The sequence below is a fragment of the Malus sylvestris genome, chromosome 7 (genome assembly GCF_916048215.2).
Source record: "Malus sylvestris chromosome 7, drMalSylv7.2, whole genome shotgun sequence".
Classification (NCBI taxonomy): domain Eukaryota; kingdom Viridiplantae; phylum Streptophyta; class Magnoliopsida; order Rosales; family Rosaceae; genus Malus; species Malus sylvestris.
Window position 1 is genome coordinate 27,983,644 of NC_062266.1, and position 21,617 is coordinate 28,005,260.

The following is a 21,617-nucleotide window of genomic DNA, read 5'->3' on the forward strand; positions in this document are numbered from 1 at the left end:
TTAACTGCCACCTATTTCTAGCAATTGGCGGAGATCCGACCATCAGATCGCAATGAGAATTTAGTATGTGGTTCTATGAGTATAATATGGACTATGGGAAGTTATGGATCAGAAATCTGATAAACAGATCTTCCGAATAGAATTACGTAGGGTTGTAGACCCTACCGTTGATAGAGAGTTGACTTTTGGTCAACATGTCTCGAAACGTTTTAAATACTAAATCTAGTACCATGGAATATTAAGTGAAGTCTAGTGGGACCACTTTAGTCTGTGAGTGACTTGAATATATGTGATATAGTTATTGCTTTGATTTCTTATATTAATATCATATGTGAATATGATTTGGGTTATAAATGAAATTTCTATTGAAATGTGAATATTATATATATATGCCATAGATCTATGGCTATTAAATGTGAATTCTATTGAAGTGTTATTTTTATTTCTGGCTATTGATCTATTTTTATTAAGTATGATTTGACTTGTGCATTGGAAATATGGTTTGTATTGTATGATTGGATTGATGTGATGAAATGTGAGGGATGGTAGTGGACCGTTAACCCATTGTCATGAGGTTTGTTGCTTCGAAACATGTTTCACCCCTTGTGTCATTATTTCATTTCTCGTTTCGTTGAGTCTTTGTAACTTGAGTAACCTAACTTGATCCATGTCATGTTTCATTGATTGGTGTTGTACATTGTACTTTACAATTCCGTTGAGTGATGATCCGGAATCGTATCCGCTTAGATTTCGTTGAGTGATGGTCCGGAATCCCTTCTACTTCGCGATTCCGTTGAGTGATGGTCCGAAATCGTATCTTGGTTTGGATTCCATTGAGCAATGGTTCGGAATCCCTTTTACTCCGCGATTCCGTTGAGTGATGGTCTGGAATCGTATTCTGGTTTGGATTCTGTTGAGTGATGGTTCGAAATCCCCTTTGGTGTCTTGGTTCCGTTAGGTGGTCCGAAATCCCCTTTGTCAAGAGATGTAGGCTTCGGTCGAACTGTGTTGCTCTAGCCCTGCATTTCAATGTGTTGTACGTGTTATTATTTGGTGTGATTATTGGATAATGTTGGATGTAATTGTTATGATTATGATAGACTGTTGACCATTATGGCCATGGATTATTATTGCGCTTCGTCGATTGCTCTTTGAGATGTTGCTCGTGCTGAATTGTGTATTATGTTGAGACATGGCAGTTTATGTGAGGAATATTCAAGTGTAGTGAAAAGGGTGAACTACAAATGGCTTGATCCCTATTGAGGGTATGTAGGCAGTCTAACAAGAAGGTTAGATGCAGCCAAAGTATACAAAAATTACAATGCAATTCAAGTATTGAATTAGGCTTGTACATATCCCGGAGGTGAGGTATGTTAGAGAAACGGGAATTTGGTTATGTCACGTGTCGATCATGGACGTATGTCGGGATCAGGGCATGACAATCCCTTTCCCTTTTCTATAATCTATAATTTTGCCCAAAACAAAAGAATTATACTTTGAACCACATTATATCTGACCTATTGTAAGACTTAACCTAGATAATATGATTGTTAAAAAAAAAAATCATACTTGGATACATTACCGTACAAATTTATCCATAAACATAAACAGACGAAAGTACGAAATTACCCCGAAATTACGCGTAAACTATTAGCGCCAAGCGGACGTGACCCCGAAATTAGAAGAAAATTAGAATTAATATTTTAATTTGAGATCCGCCAGAAAACCACGTTCGTTAATATCAAATCACCCTCCCCTCCGCGCGTATAAATACAAATCCGATGCGGAAGCATTCTCCTCAACCAAACGTCATTGCACAGCTCGGACCCTGACGGATTAACCGTTAGGGTGGAAAGGCAATACCACTAGCGCCAACTCGCTCCCGGTGACCCGGTCCCCACACTCGTCAGAGTCCCAACCCGAGCAACTGCGGCGACTCCCTTCGCGTTTTGATCTGTTGAGATCCGAGGTAATTCAGTGCTCTTCGGGCGTCGATTCGATCGGACTTTTTGGCAATGTGTTTGGTGTCGGTTGGATTGAATTGTTCAAAAAGTTGATTGATTTGATTGCTTCGATTCGCATGTTTTGGTGAATTTGCTTGGGATTTTGAGCTTTGAATTCGTCGTCGAAGTATTTTTTAGATTAACTTCATGTATAATGACAGATCCGGTGGAGTTTCTGTGATTAATTGCGTTGGTAATGTCAGCACGTAGAGTTTCTATGATTTCTGTTGAATTTTTCCGGTTAAAGTTGCTCGAGCCGTGTAATTTTGCGTAATTTATTTGGTTAATGGGGAATTATTTAGGTAGAAAGTATGATTGTGTCTTTCTTTAGATTTTGTTGGTGTGAAATTTCTGCTTTTTAGCTTCTTTGGTAGCTGAAGTTTCGAGCTTTTCGGATGTCGGTGAACGGGGAATGTGAATTTCTGTGATGATTAATGTGTTTTTTTTGGGGGGGGGGGGGAGGGTAAAGAAATGATCTGAACTAAGTTGAAGTTGCCTGTAAGATTTTCTGACTGTACTAATATCCCAGGGAAAGCAGAGGGCATATCAAAATGAAGGCACTTATTCTTGTTGGAGGCTTCGGGACGCGTCTGCGGCCGTTGACACTCAGTTTTCCCAAGCCACTTGTTGAGTTTGCTAACAAACCCATGATCCTGCATCAGGTACAATTGCTCTAGCAATTGAGAAATGTTTTTTTTTTAATCCGTTTGTTGGAGTGGATTTCCTTTTGTTGATCTTGAGCCTAAACAGTATTACTTTTTGTATAAGAGGAATTGTCAAAAACCTCAAAATATAGTGCTTACCTCAAATCCTCACTCCGTGTTTTATGTACGCATGCTTTTGTGATCATATAAATCACGAGTTGATACAATTTTGTTGTTTTTTGCTTTCAGATAGAGGCTCTTAAGGCAATTGGCGTGACAGAAGTGGTTCTGGCTATCAATTACCAACCAGAGGTAAGCGAGGCCATCGTTTTGCGAAAAGTTTGATTTTATACTTGACGAGATTCATGCTACCGAAGGTTCTTTGAATGCTTATGCTCTTTATCATTTCTGCAGGTGATGATGACTTTCTTGAAGGAGTTTGAGGAAAAGGTTGGCATCAAGATCACATGCTCACAAGAGACTGAGCCCCTTGGCACCGCTGGACCTCTGGCTCTTGCTAGGGACAAACTGATTGACGATTCTGGCGAGCCCTTCTTTGTCCTTAACAGTGATGTTATCAGCGAGTACCCGTTTAAGGAAATGATTGAATTTCATAAAGCCCATGGAGGAGAAGCTTCCATTATGGTGACCAAGGTAACATTGAGATGTTATTTTGCTTATACTTTGCACTCAGCTTCCTTCCAACCTTGATATCACTGAAAATAACTTCTTCTTTTCATATAGGTGGATGAGCCGTCGAAATATGGAGTGGTGGTTATGGAAGAGTCTACAGGGAAAGTTCAAAAATTTGTAGAGAAACCCAAGTTGTTTGTTGGTAACAAAATCAATGCTGGAATTTACCTGCTGAACCCCTCGGTTCTTGATAAAATTGAACTCAGACCAACCTCAATTGAGAAAGAAGTATTCCCAAAAATCGCAGCAGAGAATAAGCTCTTCGCAATGGTCCTTCCAGGGTTTTGGATGGACATTGGGCAACCAAGGGATTATATTACCGGCCTGAGACTATACCTGGATTCGTTGAGGAAGAACTCTTCATCCAAGTTGGCCAAAGGCGCCCACATTGTGGGAAATGTTCTGGTGGATGAGACAGCCAAAATTGGCGAGGGATGCCTGATTGGACCGGATGTGGCAATCGGTCCAGGCTGCATTATCGAGTCGGGAGTCAGGCTCTCTCGCTGTACAGTAATGATTGGAGTCCGCATCAAGAACCATGCATGCATTTCCAGCAGTATAATCGGATGGCACTCCACCGTTGGACAATGGGCTCGTGTAGAGAACATGACCATCCTCGGAGAAGATGTGCACGTGAGCGATGAGATTTACAGCAACGGAGGTGTGGTTTTGCCCCACAAAGAAATCAAGTCGAGCATTTTGAAGCCGGAAATTGTAATGTAGGGTGGACGCTGTCCCTTAAGTTCAAATTACAGAACAGAATTTGGTGTCAAGAGATGTAGTAAGTAAGTTATGTTGTTTGATATGTATTTGTTATTTTAATCCTTCCCGTTTATACAGTGCAGGGGCTCTGCTGCTCCTTCATTTGTGATGTTTTTTGAAGTTTTGGGGCCGTTGGTTGTCCTCTGTGACTTGGAATTGTTGTGAATTGTGTATTGTTTTTTGGTGTATATAGGAATAAATTTATCAGTCACTCTGGCTGTGTAACTTATTAATCAAGCTTGAATTCTTTTTTATTAATATTAATAATATTTTGTTTTTTGCATTTTTTAATTAAGTGGGTACTTTGCTTCCAGTGTTGGTATCTCTACTAGATCTGGGAAGATTCCATGACCATTGATCAAAAGTGTCGGCAGCATAGATTATGTGAATTATGTCAGCGGGTCAAAGTAATATGCAGCGTGCCTGTCTCTTAGTTTGAATCGTTTTTCCGGCGATTAGAGTAGTTTTATTCTGATTCCTGTCAGACTACAAAGACAATGCATTTCATGGGTGTATCCCAAACGTTTATTTGTTTGTCACAAATGATACCAAGAGAGGGGAAACTTAAACACAAGATTTCGAGTGCATGAGTCAGTGTTCTCAGCTCGTTCCTTTGCGGATTTGAATATTTTGCATTTTCTGGTCCAATCAAAATGAGAATGTGAAATCATGGACCCGTTGTCATCCATCCCTATTTCCTGCCACACAAGGCAAATCCTATGACGGGCTTCGTCCACAACAGCATATTATTCTACTAAGTGAGTGAGACTGAGAGGGACATAAGCAGAAATATCAGCGATTTGAAGAACCAAACAAAAAGGTCTTAGGTGTTGTAATTATTGTCACACATTTATGCGTGACGTGAGTGAGCACCTCAGCCATCTTTTATCTCCCAGAAGTTGACACTTTGACGGACAATGAAGGCTTTGATTATGTATCACTAGTTAGTGATAATTAAAGACTTGTTTGAAAGTGTTTTTTTTTTTTTTTTGTCCAAAGAGTCGGAGACGCGGAATTCATTAAAGATAAAACATATTACAAAACCAACAACAGATAAAAACAGTGGGAGGCCCAACCCACACCGACAAAAGCCTAGAACAGAAAACAAACGACAAAAAGAAAACCTAATCTCTATCAAGGAGGAGCAGCCTGCCGCCACCAAATTCTCGCCAGCAACCACCAGAGTGACCGCCATGTAGGAACCAAACAGAAGGTGGATTCGTAAAGAGTCCTGCACAACCAAAGTAACCCATAGAACCAAGTAGACACAATACCAGGGGGGGGGGAGGAGGGCCAAGGGGATGTGTAAAACACCCTTACTACGATGGAGGCCGCATAACACTTCGCCCAAATTTTCCGGCATGCCGGTAAAACAAGGGGCAATGGGGTAGAGATCTACATCCCAAATCGAGTCCAAAACTCGAAGATTTTATTTTTGGTAGGTATAATGGGGAAGTGATGGAGAGGTTGAAGGTGGAGGTGCCAGGGGAAGGAAGGGGAAATCAAAGAAATGGATGTGAGAGAAAACAACTGAAGAACTGAAATTTGGGTTTGAAAAAAGGGCAAGATGTAGGAGGAAAAGAAAGAAGAGCTGGTAAACGGCGAAAGACGCCGGACAAAGAGGTCTTGACCTCACAATCCGACAGCCATAGACAACGGAAGGGCAGGTCATAGACATAATGAAAGGAGAAGAGAAGAAAAATGAAGAAGAGAAAGGAGGACTGCTTGCCAACCCCAACCAAAGCAAGGAGTCGGCGGTGAAGAGTTGGGGAATTCGGGGGATCTCTACGAGAGAGAGAAAAAGGGGCGGCTAGGGTTTTTGCGTATGGAATAGAGGTATCGGAGTAGATTTGTTTGAAAATGTTTTTAGAGAAAATTTTTTTAGGTTTCAAAAACATTTGAAGTGCTTTATGTAGTCATTTAGCACTACGATCTAATAGTATCCGTCTTCACTTGTAAGTGAGAAATCTTAGGTTCGATTCTCGCCAAAGACAAATATGAACCACATTATTGCTAGTCCATTGTGAGGCTAAGCCAAACCTCTTCCCTCTTAGTGTAGATAATATTATTTGTTCAAAAAAAAAAAGTACTTCCTGCAGGAAACACAAGTGTTTCTTACCATAATCACTTTAAGTGCTTTTCAAATATTCATTTGTATTTTTACTAAGAATTGGTTCCAAAAACAATTTTTACCAAAAACGTTTTCAGTCATTTTAAAAACACTTACAATCGAGACCTAATTAAAAGAAAATGAAAGAAACAAGGGTAAAATGGGAAATTAAAAAATGAAACGACAAAAGGAAAAGCAACTAATCAAGTGTGGTCTACCATGTGAAATTCCACCAGATAAAATAAAGCAAAGCAAGAGAGCCAACAGTACAGCAAAATGATTACACTCTAGAGACAGCAGACCTACTTCCATTACAAAAATTAACACACATGATGATTTTCAAGTCATGGACCCCACACCTCTTGTCCCAATCAAAGGATGGAGCTGCTCAAGAATTTTGATTGACAAGTGGAAATCCATCCAGAAGATCAAAACCTTACGAACCTACAAGACGGAGAAGGATTTCCATGCAACAGGAATGCCATCAAAACAGTATCTCAAGCTAACTACACCTTGTGCTGCCACATAGAAAAGTTAAAATGTGTGACACTGCGCGGCTGGCTCGGGATACTGCTCTAGTGGCATCCCCGTAGTTGTAGATTTCTCTCCATATAGGGACAACAGTTCTCAGATGTATTTACAGGGGCAAATTGAAGAATATGTAGAATTTTTTCAAGCTCAGACTGCGCCTAACAACCGAAACATGACAATGGACGAAACAGCAAGGAGGAACCATGAAATGAAAGCAAAGGCAACGGCGATTTGGAACCTGCTGCATGGAAGATGAATTGGCCTGCTGCAGTAATTCAAATCTCTCGAGTACAGAACTGTCACCCCCGCTGATGAGCATGCAGCGGCTAATGACAGAGTAGACGTCACCTGCATTTTTCATTTTTGTTAAACATGAATTAGTTGATAAGGAAATCGCTTTGGTTTTTATACACCGAACCATAAACAGAATCAAAACTCTGAAGTAAACAATCTGTTAGTAGAGATAGTGCAATAGCTACAAGAAACGGTTAAAGCACAATGAAACCTTTCATTTGGGAAGGTGATACTTTCTTTCCAGAAAATTTTAGTAAATATCATGTTGTAGTCTTAAGTGTAGCAAAGGATCACCCGAAAAGCTTTATTCATTTCTAAGTTAATCAGTATCCTGAAGATCACACAACGGAATTGAAGTTTTCGACTGACCATGTTTTCTCAAACATTTTTCAGCTACTTAGTTGTCCCGATGATCCAACATTTGTTCCACGTGATCAGAATAAGTTTCAATTAATAAGTGCATAAATTCTCTGAAAACTTCTCCCAACATCTCCAGTCCATCAGAAATAATGCATAACCCTTAAAATTAACGATGACACACACACTTGTTTCTGAAAACTAAATGCGAAAAACAATCCATAAATAAATGAAGAAACTTACCCAATCCCCAACAACAAATAGGCTCACTAAAATGGGATTCTGCAAGCTTCTCTTTGACCTCAAAGCATGTAAATCAAGGCAAGCAAGTCCAAAACTCCAAACAACTTGAAGCCCCATTGATGCAATTAAATAGCTGCATCCAAATAAATGCAGGTAAGAATTATACAACTATTCAAACCTAGAAGCATGTAAACTTCAAACCATTTAGTGGAAAGGATAACAAGAACAATCTTATGCATGACAGAGGCAGCAACCAATAAATTAGCAGATTACAAGTCCTAACGCAAGTATGCACCAACGGACACATAGTGGACATATAGGCAAAGACATGCGACTCTATGCACCTTAAAAGTTAGGCTCACAAATAACACTTCCAAGTTCTATGAACACAACTGATCAATAAATTGAGGTGGGAAGGTGTTACTACTTATCAGAACACATACAAACTAAGGAAAGGCTTTATGAACCGAAAATCAATTAAACACACGTTAACACGTGAAAACTACATGGTCACAATATCTCAAGAAATTTCTTCAAACCTCTCTATAAGTGGGAGAAATGAAATCATCGTAGGGGAAGAAAATCATTAGCTACCAAGGAAGCAGAATGGTACGGAAATCCAGAATGATAGGAAAGACTTCATTGACTTGTGGTTATGTGATAGAGAGAAAGAGAGAGGGGTTATTGGGATGACGTTTAGGAATGCTGCAAAGAGAATTATAGCTTCAATTCGCCATTGTCACCGTACAAAGACATCTTATGATGTTCAGGTTTCTGCAAACAAAATAAGGTGGAATAACATACGATTTTTGATTCCTATGTGGAAGGATTAGGTTCAATAGGAGGAGATTCTTATGCTTAACATGTACAGATTTAAGCTCAGAGATCAACCATAGAAAAAGTCAAGAACCAAGCATACATTAGTAAGTGATTAGCTTAACATTTTACGACAATACCTTGGTAAGTGAATAAATAAGAGCGAAAACAAGGTTAAGGCCAACAACATGAAATTTGCTTTTACCACTTTCAGAACCATTAACCACATCTCTAAATACTAGGAGACTTAAATTTGTTCTCCTTTACTTCCTCCTCATTAATTTCTATGTAATTGGTGAAGAGAAACGCTAAGAAGACTCTCTCAAAAGTGGAACTCTCCGTACTCTCTCTCACCTCATGTTTTTCGCAGTATTTTATAATTTTTTGGCACGGAAATTGCGTTAAACTGTGGGGTGGCAGAGAATCAAGTCTCCTTAGCATTTTTCAATTGGTAAAACTTAGCAAGGGAATCCGATCCACACCACTTTCCTTTCTAATTAAACCCATTTTTTTTTTCCATTAATAGAGAATCCCAGCCGGGTTAAATTTTGCTACAAATTGAACAAATCCGAAATCGATCAATAAAAACTCAACCATTTCAAAATACCCACCAGGGGATAACAGAATCTACGAAAGTTTTCTTGTAAAAAATGTAAAAAAACAGAAAGACATAATAAGAAGGGGAAAACAAAATACCAAAATGCAGTGGCATTGAAGAATCCATGAGCAGAAAGCATCACCCCAATAGCAGCAGCAGCAAAACAGCACTGCCCAATTCTCAGTGCCAGCCCACTCACCTTCCCTGGGCTCCCAAACAGCTTCTTCATCCCTTCCCTTCACTCTCTCTCTCTCTCTCTCTCTCTCTCTCTCTCTAAGCTCAAGGGGACCGTTTTCTGAGTCCTACAAATGAGCCCTAACTTTCATATAATTCCACCATTAACGCAATAAGAGCTAAAGAACTCAACTTTTGGAGGGGAGGCTTAAAATGTGGGATCTTCAGAGATAAAGTTGAGATTTTGGGTTGAAGAAGAAAAAGATGTTTGACATGGAATGGGATGGCAGGAATGGAATGCTCTCATCATCTCTCCGAGAGGCTGCTTTATCTCTCTCTCTCTCTCTCTCTCATGGGTCTCTCTCTCATTGGTCCTCCATCAAATATAAAATATAGTTAGATTTGGGCCCTCAATGTGAAGAAAGTAGAAGAAAAGAATTGTATTCTTGGAGGAGCCCAATAGGTAGATTGCATTTTATATGAGCCCACTCAATTTGTTTTTTGGATATTATTATCTCTTACACATCATTGTTAATTTTTAATCAATTTTCTTCAATTCATCTGATTTGACGTCCAAAAAATAAAAGAGACGAGGGAGAAATGAAAATGGGCTTGTATCTTACCCTATTCTTTTTTTTTTTTTTTGTGGAGAAGAAGGAATCAAATTTGAGACATCAATAGCATTTTTACGAGATTGTAATCAGAATCAAATTGCGGAATTAGATTCTGATCACGAGATATACTTTCGTTTATAAACTTGGGAATTCAATTCCTCGTTTTGAAGGAATTGGACTCCATAAAACATTGGTCGCAAAAGTCTATACGATAGATGAGACCGCAGAGAACCAACACCCACCTCACTATAAAAGCCACCGACTTCAACGCATTTCAACCCTAAACCTCTCAAGGAGTCAAGAGAGAAAGCCCTGTTTCTAAAACCCTAGCTAAACCCTCGCCTCGCTTCTCCTCCAAACCAAATGGCTTTCACTTCAATTCTCCGCCGATCGGCCTCCTCCCTGGCCCCACTCGCCAGCCGCCTTGCTCGTGGCCAGCGGTCTTACCACGGCGCTGTTGTCACCGCCGTCAACCGCTTCAATTTCTCCCGAAAGCACACTCAGCCGACCCCTTTCGTTCCCACCCCTCGATACTATTCGAGCCACAGTTCGGACCAGTCTCTGATCAGGGTGATCGAGTCGGAGATCAAGTGCGCTGAGGAGACCGAGGATCTCGACAAGGTGAGGTTTTTTTAGTTAACTTTCTCTTGCTTTGTGGACTGTTTGGTTTCTGAGAAAATTTAGGGAAATGGGCAAGAAAATGAGGTTGTGGGTTGTGGTGGCTCTCTTGTGTTTGGTTTCGCGGATTATGAAAACCCCATCTCAATTAAATTGAATAATCGTGCTTGGGAACTGCTAGTTTGAAGTGAATTGCAGAAATTGAAGGGTTTCTTGAGTTAGAGTTAATATTTCCTTAATTTAGTTCATATTTCCTTATGTTTGTTTACTTGGTTTTGATTTGCCCCTTGAGATGTATATATTTCGAAAAATTGTTTCTTGTAAAAGAACTACATGATCTTCTAATGTTAGTAATGGATGTTGGATATTTTGTTTATGTTGGTATTTGTTCATGGATTGTGTGAGTGTTTTTGCTCGTGGTTCGATTCAGCAGTAGATGTTTGTATGTGTGTGTGAGAGAGACTTTTAATAAATTATTGTTCAGTTTCTCTTCTGAAGCAGTTGGGAAGTGCCGGATGTGTTAGTGATATTTGAATTATGTGAGATCACCATAATTATCGCCACTCGAGTGCTCAATTTGTAGGTTGAGGAGATTCCATCATCCTTCCCCTTTAAAATTGAAGATACTCCCGGAATCCAGACAGTGACGCTGAAAAGAACATATCAAGGTGAAGACATACAGGTTGAAGTTCACATGCCTGATCTAGTCACAGGTGAAGACGACAACGATGATAACCAAAATGATGACAATGATGAACACGCCAACCAATCCAGCATCCCGTTGGTTGTAACCGTCTCCAAGGGTAACGGACCAGTTCTCGAGTTTAGCGTCACTGCTTACCCTGATGAGTTTCAAATTGACAGCTTGGCAGTGAAAAATCCCGAAGATTCCGAGGATCAAATTGCCTACGAGGGGCCTGATTTCCAGTAAGCATAAATTACTAATACTTCTGCAGCATTAATCGAAGATTATTGTTTATGTAATTCTGTCGAATTCACGCAAATGTCTGCTGTATTGCAGTGATTTGGATGAGAACCTTCAGAAGGCATTCCACAAGTATTTGGAGGTGAGAGGAATCAAGCCCAGCACAACCAATTTCTTGCATGAGTACATGCTCAACAAGGACAGCAAAGAATATGCAAATTGGTTGCAGCAACTTAAGCGCTTCGTCGAAGCGTAAAACTTTTACCGTAAGATGTTACCTGCTAGAAAAGATTGGGGGGCATGGTTTAGCCTGCGTTTTTGGAACTCTTATTGAACTTTGAGGGATGTGGTCTTTTGTTGGGAGGCTTTTATGCAAACAATAGTTGCTTTTCATATGAAAATAACCATTTAGGCAATCTCTTGTGCACTCACTATTTCATCATAAGAAATGAAATGATTTTATTATTTTTCTTAAAAAAAAAAAAGAGAAAATTTTTATGAATTTGCTACACTTACATGAGTGGGGATAAACTACGCATCATAATTTAATAAGCAATAATACATGATAATTTATTCTCTCTCCATCTCTCTCACAAGTGACCACCTGGGAACATGGAGATGGGAGATGGACGGCTGTGATTGATGACAAATTTAGGGCTCAATTGGGAGGCCCTTGTGTGTGTAAGTAATCTCCTTATCACCGTCCACAATCTGTCCATTTCCTCGCAGAATCCTGCACGTCCAATCAAAATACTAAAAAGTCAATATTTTTGCTTTAGGCAAAGGGGGGAGTGCCTTCTTCAAGGTGCTTCTGTACTTCCAACTGAAAATGTACTGACATGAACTGAGGTTTCTTACCATCGAGTTGTTAACAATCCTTCTACTCCTACCGGACCCCGAGCGTGAATTCGACTTGTGCTTATCCCAACCTGTTGAGCAAGGGAAGATAGTTAGATACAGGACTCAAAACCTTGGCATGTAACTGTCTTCAATAATTACTGCAAGATCATCTTTCTACCTCTGCACCAAGTCCAAATCGAGCACCATCGCAGAATCTTGGGCTTGCATTGTGGAAAACAGCAGCACTGCCAACGTTTATACCAATCAACGTTACTTGCCAACATCACTAAAGAGTGAACAAGTAGGACCTTTTTTTCTGTCCAACCATTTTAGTTGGCCTGACTCTATGTAATTGCCTCTGATTACAGAATATTCTGATTGATATGGAAAAGCATAGATCCTCTGAAAAAAAGACCGGAATCATTCATACCTGTCGACTTGACCTAAAAACGCATCCACAACTTCTTGGTCTTCTGCAATGATGCAATCGGTATGTGCACTGCAAAATGGAGAAAAGATAAATGACAGCTTTATACAAGTGATTGACATGTAATCCCTTCAAAAAAGGAAACTTTGACGTGCCTTCCGTGTTCATGTATATGACCAATCGCTGCATGCACATCGTCAACAAACTCAACAGTGCAAGCCATTGAACTGTACTCATGATGGAATGAATGCGCCTCTGGAATCCTGAGCAAGGCACTTGCCCTTGGTCCACCATATAAAGTAACACCTGCAAATGATACCCGAGTTTAATTTCTTTAAATCCTTCTGATGGCATGTTTCCCTGAAACAATTTTTGTTGGCTTCTCTTTAAAAGTGTGTCCCAAGCTTGGGTGGGGGGTAACAGAATATTGTTCTGTTACATGCCCGTGATTTGAAATTTTCAGTAATTCTCGTTCTCAACAGGTAAAAGGCATATGAACAGTATCAAGTATCGTCAATTCTGATTGGAAAATTTAGTAACTCTCATCCACCTCAATGCCCTTGTTTTAAACAAAAGAAGTTTTTATGCATGAAAATTGTACCAGCAATGCAAAGCTCAACAACAAGATCATTAAACGCAGTTGTACTCTTCAAATCGTTATGGACAAGAAGTGTTTCCTGAGAATAACACACACAACAACAATGTGTTACAAATGATAAATTAGCAATTACAAAGTAAGTTCTCAACTGCAGTAGAAAGATTGTAAGATGCCATCAAAACATATTATCATCCAGAAATTGTAAATTACAGATAAATTACCATTGCATTACACGCTGCTGGATAATCTATTTTTGCATCCAAAACAATTCTCTTTGCCATATCCATATTAGCAGACTTATCAATATACACATGGCATATTCCATCTGCATAGAAAACAACGCATTTGTTCTCTTTACTATGGCAGCCGCCATCATATTCTCTCACAAAACAAGAAAACAGGAAAAATGGAGCACATAATGCAATTATTTACAAGTGAAGAATAAATTTAGTAGATCTAACCGGCATGACCGAGAACTGGAATCTTGGTCGAATTCTTGACTTGAGAAACCAGTTTATTGCTGCCTCTTGGGATCACAAGATCAATCACGTCATCATGCTGGAAATAATTTTTTAGTTAGTACTAATTATCATCTGAAATCGACTGAGTCGGGATTATCAGTCTATGCTCTACTCACCTTAAGCAAATCTGGAATCTCTTCTCTTGAAGTCACAAGCCCAATTAGTTTTCCACCAACACTCTCTGGGATGGCTTCGGCGATAATCTACATAATTTTTTATGAAAAATACTTTTAATAAAATGATTACTTCACTGACAATGCAAAAAGGGAATGCAAATATAAATTCTCTACATATTTTGTACAAATCATTAGATTAAGAGAAACAAACCTTGTGCAAAATTGCATTTGATCTCTTAGCCTCCTTTCCCCCCTTCAAGAGAAGTCCATTCCCACTTCGGATTGCTAATGAAGCTATCTATTCAATCATAAAAAAAAATACAAAAACCCTTAGGCGTATGATGAGGAAGAAATGCAGGTCTTCTCCAAAGCATAAAACTAATGACAGAGACTCAACATGAGCTTCGTGAAATATTTAAAATAAAGAACCAAAAAAATTCTTCCTCAAAGTCCTTGTCTTAAGGTTTTTAAATGAGATCTTATTTCCAAGCTGTTAGATTACAGATGGTATTGAGCTGCATCTTTCCCACTATGCATCTCAATTGTCCACATTTATTTTACACTTTCCACACACGACAAACAAAATTTAAATGACTTAAGATAACATGCAGTTTGATATTCCAAAGTTTCACTGTATACCTGTACTAGCGCTTCAGGACGAGACTCAAATACAATCAGAAGAACACCCAGTGGGCTTGATGTTTTCTCCAAGACAAGACCATCTGCAAGCTGGAAGCACGTGTTACCAACAGAAGCATCATTTATTAGTTATCAGCACAACAACAGATTATGGTGCCAAACTTGACAAAGATAAATGATTTCAGTTGCATATTCTAGACTATGTATTACAGAAATGTCAATAATCGCAAATATCTCTAAGTAAGAAATTGACAGTGGAGTTAATACTTTTGTATTTTATCTCTATCTATTGTTTTATTTGTTTGTCTTAAATCATTGTCCACAATCTTGAGAGCATTGTTGTGTAAGAATATCATAAGCCAAAAATAATGATCCTTATACCACATCCCATACCTCGGTTTTTTTCAAAACACGACCAATTGGATCTTCCATGTTTGCAAGCACACGTACAGACTTTGCAAGACTTGTAATCTGCAGTATGAGCACATTGCAGAAAAGAATTAGAGGGGACCCCAGTTTTCAGAAACAAATACACAAAGTCTAGTGAGCAATTGTACAGATTGGCATCAAACATAAACCAAAAGGTAGTGATTAGTAACAATAATACAAAAACGAATGAAACTAAACGTTTATCTAAAATAGCAAAGAAGTTGGCTCTCTTGCCTTCCCAGGCTTCAAAGCCAGCCGAGCTATAAGTGATTTTTCATATCCCGCTCGTTGTGCCTCTGAAACATCAGCTTCATTTTCAACGTTGATCAATTTTACATTTGTTTCAAGGGCATCAGCTACATCCAGAAGAATTTTTTTCCTTTCTTCTGAAGTCATGGCCTGCAGAGGAAGAGTTACCAAGTTACTTGTTTTGTTAAACTTAGTAGATATCCATTGCTAAATAATTATGGGAATAAGATTATCCACATCTGCAGAAGTATTTATGAGCAGCAGTAAACATATTAAACTTTGTAATCAAAGCAAACAAAGCTACCTGAAGGCGTCTGGAACTTTCCCTGGCTGCAACTGCCATCCCTCTTGCATCAATTTCTTTAACTGGTGCCCATAAGTGTGCATCTTGATGAAAGAGGGTACCAATACGTTGCCCTTGAAGAACTTTAAAGATGTTTCCAGCAGCAAACCCACTTAACAAAGAAAGAGATTAGTACACAGTCAAGGGCAGCATATCGAATTTAGATTGCAATGCCATTAAAATCAAAAACTACAAGTATTAATTTAGAAATTTGGAGTGTTTGGTACTCTTAACTTGTAAGAAGGATGTGAACCACATATTTCTTATTTATCATGAATTTTCACCAACCAGAAAACTAACACTGCCTTTGAGTTTTCATAAACCCTCCCATATAACCTCATTATCATAGACAAGTTGAATAATGATTTTTCTTTTAAACTATAACGAAATGATATAAACAATGACATTGAATTTGTATAGTTAAACTGATGCAACAGAATAGCGTAGTTTATCACTCTGATGACACAACCAAATATCAAAACACACCTCGTGATAACAACAGGGATGCCAGCAAAAGCTGCATTGACAGCAGCTTTTACTTTAGCAGTCATACCCCCTCTTCCCACTCTAGATTTGTCTCCAAAAGTAATTTCAGTCTGATGCTTCTCCTTTATGTATGTATGGATAAGCTTTGAACGTTGGTCACTTGGAGGCCCACTATATAGACCATCCACATCACTCAAAAGAATAAGAAGATCAGCCTTTAGCTCCAAAGCCAGTAGAGCTGCCAAACTGTCATTATCCCAAAATATACCAGAAGAATCCTGCAATGAGTGGAATACATATCGCATGAATACACTTAAATTCCTTAGTGTTTAGAAAAGGAAAATAAGTATGAGATAGTGTAGGTAACATATTGTGTTCTTAAGTAGTCCCAATATTTCTTTTCTTTCTTTGTAATCACTTTTTGATTCCCATATTTCCTTTTTTTCCATATCCATAATAGCAAGACTAAGATTGTGATAGTCCTGCCCACAGAATATCATTACCACAACAAAGTGATAAACACATCAACCATAGAAGAGTATTATACCTCGTATGGAGCTCTCCTTGTACTTACTGCGTCGTTTTCATTAAATATAGGAATAACCTTCAGAGATAACAACGATTTCATAGTTTCACCGAGTTGCCTTCTGAAATCTCTATCCCTAAAATCGCTGTCTGTTACAAGAAGTTGAGCTGATGACACATCCAACTGCAAGGCAGAACAAATGAGGCTTGAGAACAAGAAAAAGATAAATTGAACTGAATTGGGCAATAATTAGAAAACTCATATATCTGACGATCCAGCTTTGCTTGTAAGAACTTAAACAGAGGATCATTGTGTTCACCTGACTAAACAAGGTATCGTAGAGAGCCATCAGACAGTTCTGTCCAACAGCTGCACACGCCTTCCCATCAAGTTCAACTTGTGGTTTCTGGAGATCAGCAAAGCTGCAGCAATTCAATAACTACCGATTAGAATCGAAAATTTTCGGACATAAGAGCCTCTAAAGAAAGTATCTTTAAAGTTATCCAAACAAATGGCAGCAATGTCAATTAGGGACACGATACGAACCTGCTGTTAACTAATTTCCGGTATCTGAGCCGCTGTCTGCCGAGGCCCACAGCACCAGATGACACCAATATAATCTCATATCCTTGAGAGTTCAACTCCTTCAGCTGCATTTCATATCAAATTAACATTTTCAGACCCGAAAAATGCTCAATTGCATTAGCAACCAATACAAGGGTAAATCTAAGTGTATTGTTCCTCAATTTGCATACCTGCTCACAAAGTGCGCCTAATCTTCCAAGAGCAATTCTTCCGTCGTTTCGAGTCACAACGGCAGTCCCGACCTTCATAATCCAACCAAAACATCAACAAAACATTAATCTCATTACTAATCACACTACAAAAACTCTGAAGATATCAAATTTTCTGCTTCAAATCTTTGGGGAACTAATATTTCAATAAATATCTACCAAAAATACTTCAAATTTGCCAAAAATAAGCTTGTTTCAAGATCCATTCAGTTCAAAAATGGAAATAAAACTATCAATTTTTCGAAAAATGACAAAAAAATTGAATTCAGAAATGAATGATTAATGCGGGAAAATATGTACCTTGATAACGAGGCGCTTAACGTCTTTGAGGAAAGCTCGAGAATGATCCACTTCCTCCATTTTTGACTGGTGGAGGTCGGCAGCGGCGAGTCAAAACTCAGTCGTCAGAACGAGGCAACTCGGAAGCGCGCGGGTCCTTTTTTTCGGTTATCTGAGAGATATATTTTGGGGATATTTATAACAAAACTAATGGAAATGATCAAAGTAAAAGATAAAGTGAATCGAACTTGTTTTTGGTGTGATTTTTTATTAAAATAAACAGTATTTAGAGCTTTTCGTTAAAGTTCTCATATTTGCACTAGGCAAGCAGAGTTGGAGAGACGTTGTCATGCGGGTTGGTGTTTTTATTTGGGGTGTGATATTCACCCATCCTATTTTACTTCTCACACACCTTTATAACTAGGCGCTTAACGTCTTTGAGGAAAGCTCGAGAATGATCCACTTCCTCCATTTTTGACTGGTGGAGGTCGGCAGCGGCGAGTCAAAACTCAGTCGTCAGAACGAGGCAACTCGGAAGCGCGCGGGTCCTTTTTTTCGGTTATCTGAGAGATATATTTTGGGGATATTTATAACAAAACTAATGGAAATAGACAAGGTAAAAGATAAAGTGAATCGACCTTGATTAACTTTTTTGTGTGATTTTTTATTAAAATAAACAGTATTTAGAGCTTTTCGTTAAAGTTCTCATATTTGCACTAGGCAAGCAGAGTTGGAGAGACGTTGTCATGCGGGTTGGTGTTTTTATTTGGGGTTTGATATCCACACATCCCATTTTACTTCTCACACACCCTTTTAATTTTTGGCCATCGGATCAGATGAATTAAAGAAGATCAACAGACAGAAATTAACAAGAGGTGTGTGAGAAGTAATTTGGGGTGTGTGGATAGCACATCCCTTTCCACACACCCCTTTTTATTTTTGTCAACCATGAGCGTTGGTCGGGTCTAGGAGACGTTGTCAATTTCGCTACTATACGTGATTAAAATTGTTCTAATTCAAAGCATATTATCAACCCTATAACCTATTAAAATATGTTTTTTAAGGCTAAATAGCTAAAATGATTCATGAGATTTGCATAACTCATCACTTTGGTCCCTAACATTTCAAATCGATAAAAGTGGTTCCTAAGATTGTCCACCATCCATCATTTTGGTCATTCCTAAGATTGTCCACCATCCATCATTTTGGTCATTCCATTAAGTGTCCCAGAGCTCTTGACCGGAAGTTTGGACAATTTTCAAAGCTTCGTAACTCAATCCTTTCTTAACCAAATTCGACCCATAATATATCAAAATGAAAATAGGAAAGAGTGAAATAAGATTATACCAATTTGAAAGCCCAATGTCTGCCGGAGATAGCCGGAAAATAGCCTCAAAGTTGACCGGTCCAAAGGAAAACTAGAAAACTCGCCGGAAACTGGATAAACTTTAAACGTTCATAACTTCTTCAATACTCAACGAAATCAAGTTATTAAAAAATGAAAATCATACTTCTCGATGATACGAAGAGAATTGTACCTTTTTTGACGGCTAACTCACCGTGGTTTGTCCGAAAAACGGCTCGAAATTGGCTATCTTGGTCTCAAGTTGACCAATTTCGAGCCGTTTTTCGGACAAACCACGGTGAGTTAGCCTTCTAAAAAGATACCATTCTCTTCGTCTCGTCGAAAAGTATGATTTTCATTTTTGAATCACTTGATTTCGTTGAGTATTGAAGAAGTTATGAACGTTTAAAGTTTACCCAGTTTCCGGCTAGTTTTCCAGTTTTCCCTCGGACCAGTCAACTTTGAGGCTATTTTCCGGCCATCTCCGGCAGCCATCGGGCTTACAAATAGGTATAATTTTATTCTACACTTTCTTATCTTCATTTTGATATATTATAGGTCGAATTTGGTTGAGAAACGATTGAGTTACGAAGCTTTGAAAATTGCCCGAACTTCCTGGCCAAGAGCTCCGAGACACTTAACAAAGTTTTTAACCGAATGACCAAAATGATGGATGGTGGACAATCTCAAGGACCACTTTTATCGATTTGAAATGTTAGGGACCAAAGTGATGAGTTATGCAAATCTTAGGGACCATTTTAGCTATTTAGCCTTAAAAAATAATTAACGTAACCCTAGACACATATTCTTAATTTAGTATTACGGTGTACTTATTGTGTGGTTTAGCTCAATTTCATTCTTATTATGGTAATTATAACCCTCTCTTTGTATCCAAAAGCTATTTCTTATCCCTTTTGATAAGTGCATTATTTGATATTATTTTATATCATTTATCCCTATGTTTTGTTAACGAATTGGTTTTAAAAGAACCTCATTACTTTCCTTTTTTCAGTTTCAGCCAATCTGCGCACACATGACGTTTTTGGTGATAATTCGACTTTCCGGATGAGTTTTGATGCAAGGCCAATTGGAGAAGGAAGCTAAGATGATGAAGATCGTTGTGTCCAAATTTCATAATTTTCCATGAAGCCAAACATTCTAGTTTTCAAAGTTAATCCAGCAAAAGTAGTTTTCCCATCAGAACTGCACAGCTGTGGGAGAATGACGAGTTGAAGGCTTTCACGATTTTGCCTAGTGGTGTGCGATGTATGTCTAGAAAGCTAAGAGATAAAGCTACGTTTTCCATATTTTTACAGAATTTTCCAAAAGAGAAATCGACCTCAAACTTGGCGTGCAAGTCAGATGACGTGTTTCCCAAGCCAATAAAGATTCTTTCCTAGTTTCTCTCATTGATTATTTAGGAATTTGTTTTCTTTTAGGATAGTTTCTACCAGACTTTTTAGGGCTTTACGTGCTTTGACCATTCTCTTCCGGGTTTTATCTTCTTTCACGACTTATTTTGTGATTTTCATTATGACTATGTGTAACTAAACTGCTTTTCTAAGCTTTATGATGAAACCATGACATGATTATTTCTGAAGTATCTTGTTGATTATTGTTCGATTACATTCCATGTTTAATTCTTAATCTTTGTGTTTAATTTGTTCTAGTTTCATATGTTCTTGTGACTGGCCATCATTGTGAACTTGTTTCTAGATATTTAGATAAATCTAAGAGGATGACCAATCAATTAGATTTATTGGAACTAAGATTAAGAAGAGTAGACAAACTAGTGAGGATCACCAATATCAAAGTAGTCCTACTTGGTTGACATGATTCTTCAGTACTTAATGGGTTTTTATGTGTTTAACTGTATGCCTAACCAATAGGATATAGTTGTCACGTATAGACACACAAGTTGATGTCTAACTATGGATTAATTCATATCTTATAAAGAACAACCTTAAATATTGGCATGGTAATTGGATAGTAATCGACTTGAAGAAAAGGGAATATGATTGTTATTGGTGGATTCATGACCTTAGGCTTACATCATATTAATTTGTTTAAACCTTCATTCGTTATGTTTTCATTATTCATATTCCTGATTTGATTATAAGTTGGAGTTTTAATTATTTTTCGTAATCAATTAATCAATCATTTGTTTCTTAATTAAGTTAAGTTTCGCGTAATCAGCTGGTTGAATTGGTATTAAAAGCAATTCCTGTGGGATCGACCTCGTATTTGCATATATTTCTACAATTGATTCATGCACTTGCGAGTTTAATTTGGTTTAAATTAACCTATTGTTTAGGTTAGTTTAAATATACATCACCTTTCATTGGAAGAGTTCAATTTTCGTGAATGTTAAATTACTAACGAAAACTAATCATGCTTATGCACCTTGTTACGGGTTCGATCTTCATCAATACTCTTTTCTCCTATAAATAACTGTTTAATCCACTAACACCATTATTCTACTAAGAATATTAAAATGATTAAGAGTGACCTGATACAGAACAAAATAAAAAAGAACCATTCTAAAAGTGCTCAGGAATTGACATCTAAGAGCATCTTTAGATGTCAGAATTTTAGGTGAAATGTCACTGTACATATTTGACATCAAAAGTCTATCCAACCCAA

General features: G+C 38.2%; 4 protein-coding genes across 5 annotated transcripts; 2 read left to right on the forward strand and 2 right to left on the reverse strand.

Annotated features, from left to right (window-relative positions):
* Nucleotides 1-1,769: 1,769 nt before the first annotated feature.
* On the forward strand, nucleotides 1,770-4,393 carry LOC126629396 (mannose-1-phosphate guanylyltransferase 1). Its single transcript, XM_050299429.1, has 5 exons — nucleotides 1,770-1,969; nucleotides 2,533-2,665; nucleotides 2,897-2,959; nucleotides 3,062-3,301; nucleotides 3,392-4,393. Exons 2-5 carry the CDS (start codon nucleotides 2,555-2,557, stop codon nucleotides 4,061-4,063), a joined length of 1,086 nt encoding a protein of 361 aa, XP_050155386.1. The 5' UTR covers nucleotides 1,770-1,969; nucleotides 2,533-2,554; the 3' UTR covers nucleotides 4,064-4,393.
* Nucleotides 4,394-6,427: 2,034 nt separating this feature from the next.
* LOC126629399 (CASP-like protein 5B2) lies at nucleotides 6,428-9,589 on the reverse strand. The gene is made up of 3 exons (XM_050299433.1): nucleotides 9,150-9,589; nucleotides 7,638-7,770; nucleotides 6,428-7,091 (listed from the first exon to the last, which is right to left on the reverse strand). The coding sequence occupies exons 1-3, from the start codon at nucleotides 9,278-9,280 to the stop codon at nucleotides 6,891-6,893; spliced, it is 465 nt and encodes a 154-aa protein (XP_050155390.1). The 5' UTR covers nucleotides 9,281-9,589; the 3' UTR covers nucleotides 6,428-6,890.
* A 517-nt stretch (nucleotides 9,590-10,106) lies between these two features.
* Nucleotides 10,107-11,874, forward strand: LOC126629398 (uncharacterized protein At2g39795, mitochondrial-like). The gene is made up of 3 exons (XM_050299431.1): nucleotides 10,107-10,460; nucleotides 11,041-11,384; nucleotides 11,479-11,874. The coding sequence occupies exons 1-3, from the start codon at nucleotides 10,203-10,205 to the stop codon at nucleotides 11,636-11,638; spliced, it is 762 nt and encodes a 253-aa protein (XP_050155388.1). The 5' UTR covers nucleotides 10,107-10,202; the 3' UTR covers nucleotides 11,639-11,874.
* On the reverse strand, nucleotides 11,817-18,199 carry LOC126629391 (delta-1-pyrroline-5-carboxylate synthase-like). Of its 2 annotated transcripts, none has more exons than XM_050299423.1 (20): nucleotides 18,042-18,199; nucleotides 17,312-17,383; nucleotides 17,103-17,206; nucleotides 16,876-16,978; nucleotides 16,578-16,739; nucleotides 16,031-16,308; nucleotides 15,506-15,656; nucleotides 15,187-15,351; nucleotides 14,917-14,994; nucleotides 14,524-14,613; nucleotides 14,096-14,182; nucleotides 13,885-13,971; nucleotides 13,709-13,805; nucleotides 13,469-13,572; nucleotides 13,251-13,326; nucleotides 12,805-12,955; nucleotides 12,653-12,721; nucleotides 12,401-12,467; nucleotides 12,241-12,311; nucleotides 11,817-12,115 (listed from the first exon to the last, which is right to left on the reverse strand). In XM_050299423.1, exons 1-20 carry the CDS (start codon nucleotides 18,099-18,101, stop codon nucleotides 12,034-12,036), a joined length of 2,154 nt encoding a protein of 717 aa, XP_050155380.1. In that variant the 5' UTR covers nucleotides 18,102-18,199; the 3' UTR covers nucleotides 11,817-12,033. The 2 variants fall into 2 exon arrangements, with proteins under 2 accessions (XP_050155380.1, XP_050155379.1); XM_050299422.1 differs by lacking the exon at nucleotides 18,042-18,199 and adding an exon at nucleotides 17,651-17,800.
* Between the last annotated feature and the right edge of the window lie 3,418 nt (nucleotides 18,200-21,617).